General features: G+C 66.3%; 2 protein-coding genes across 2 annotated transcripts in view; one reads left to right on the forward strand and one right to left on the reverse strand.

The window, feature by feature from the left end:
* Window positions 1-34: 34 nt before the first annotated feature.
* DIO3 (deiodinase, iodothyronine, type III) lies at window positions 35-1,782 on the reverse strand. Its single transcript, XM_005877870.2, has one exon. It carries the CDS (start codon window positions 1,623-1,625, stop codon window positions 711-713), a length of 915 nt encoding a protein of 304 aa, XP_005877932.2. The 5' UTR covers window positions 1,626-1,782; the 3' UTR covers window positions 35-710.
* Window positions 1,730-1,788, forward strand: part of LOC102250059 — a 3,573-nt gene continuing 3,514 nt past the window's right edge. Inside the window, exon 1 of the mRNA XM_005877890.1 lies at window positions 1,730-1,751. Within this exon, the coding sequence (XP_005877952.1) occupies window positions 1,730-1,751 (22 nt within the window). The remainder of the gene's footprint in view (window positions 1,752-1,788) is intronic.

The following is a 1,788-nucleotide window of genomic DNA, read 5'->3' on the forward strand; positions in this document are numbered from 1 at the left end:
CCCCACCCCCGTTTCCCACCCGCTTTATGGCGGTTTCCTCTCGGAAGCCCAGGGCTCTTCCCCCCGCTGGGTTTAGGCGCCCCTGGGAGCCCCCCTGCAATTCAGAAGCAGCTCGTGGTCAAGACCAGTTAGAGGCAGCTCATCATCAGCAGCGGGGCTCCAGAGCACCCCAACTAAGGGGGGGAAACAACCCTGCCCACCCCCCTCCCCCACCTCACGGACACGAAACAGACACAAAACAGCGGGCACCCCTCCCCAAGCGGCAGGTGTGGTGCCGGGCAACCAGGGTGGGCTGTGCACACTGCTGAGCCCAGCTGCGCGCAGGTGCCAGGACACGGCCGGAGTCTCTTTGCAGAGGCCGCGGACCCTGGCAAAGGCTTGGCCCTCTTCTCTGGGGAGGGGGTGCGAGAACACAGCAGGGGTCTCTGTGGGACAAGTCCAGGGGCAGCAGCAAAGGGTAGCACCACATCCACACTCAGAAGGGGCCTGAGATCCAGCCAGGCAGGGACAGTCACAGAAGCAGAGGAGGGGGGTGGGGAGTCTTCAGGTGGCCTGGCGGAGGGTGCAGATCCAGCCTGCGACCTGTGGCTCAGCACAGCTGGTCACTGGGCCCTCGCCAAACCGGACTTGGGTTGGGACCTTGTGTGCACGTGGGCTTCGAAGGCTCGAAGGCGGGGCCCTCCAAGTTCAGTCCAGGGCCCCTCGGCTGCCTACACTGGCCGGGGCAGAGCGCTGTGCAGCTGCTCATCATAGCGCTCCAACCAGGTGCGCAGCTCCGAGACCTGGTAGCCGTCAGGGCCGCGGCCGCCCTGGTACATGATGATGCCACTCTGGACGACGTAGAGCCGCTCAAAGTAGGCGCCGTAGGCTGAGCTGCTGGAGTTGGTCATGGTGTCGAGGACCAGGGCGCAGCCGGGCACCCCCTGCTGCAGAACCCGCGCGGCGCTGACCCGGTCGTCCAGGCTCCGGTGCTGTGGGATGATGTAGGGGGTGTCAGTGGTGACCCAGCCGTCCGAGGGGTGCGCCTCCTCGATGTAGATGATGAGAAAGTCCACGTGGCGCTGGTACTTGGTGACCAGGCGCCGGAAGGCGCTCATTCGCGCCATGAACGGTGGTCAGGTGCAGCTGCCGAAATTGAGCACCAGCGGCCGGTCCCCTCGCGCGTAGTCGAGGATGTGCTGGTACTGGAAGCCTTCGGGCAGGACCACCTGGGAGTTGGGCGCCGGGCCGCCCTCGTGCGCCTGCTTGAAGAGATCCAGCTTTTGGCCGTGCCACACCGCCTTCAGCGACGCCATGGTGCACAGGCGGTTGTCGTCGGACACGCAGATGGGCGGGTCGTCGGGGGGCACCTCCTCCTCGTCACTGTTGAGCTCTACTTCAGGTTCGGGCCGACCCCGGCGCCTCCGGCCCAGAAAATGCTTGCGGATGCACAGGAAGTCGAGGAGCCAGAGCATGAAGGCCGTGCAGAGGAAGCGCGGGAAGAGTGTGAGGCACGAGGCGGTCTGGGCGCAGAGCCTCAGGGCGTGAAGCAAGAGGGAGCGGAGCATGGTAGCCACGGCCCCCCAAGCCCCCTGGGACCCTCCAACCTCTCCCCCCAACAACGGCGGGGCGGCCTGGCCCGGCATCTGGCTGGAGCTGTGCAGGGAGCTCGATTTATAGCCGAGGCTTCACTTGGCGGCAGACTCCACCTCCGGCCGGGCCCGCCCCCTTGCAACTTGAGCCCGGAGGGATGCCCCAGCCGCGGGGCCAAAGCCTTAGAAATCAGAAATCCTGGGCCTGGGGCGGGCG

Source organism: Myotis brandtii, unplaced genomic scaffold (assembly GCF_000412655.1).
Source record: "Myotis brandtii unplaced genomic scaffold, ASM41265v1 scaffold535, whole genome shotgun sequence".
Taxonomy (NCBI): domain Eukaryota; kingdom Metazoa; phylum Chordata; class Mammalia; order Chiroptera; family Vespertilionidae; genus Myotis; species Myotis brandtii.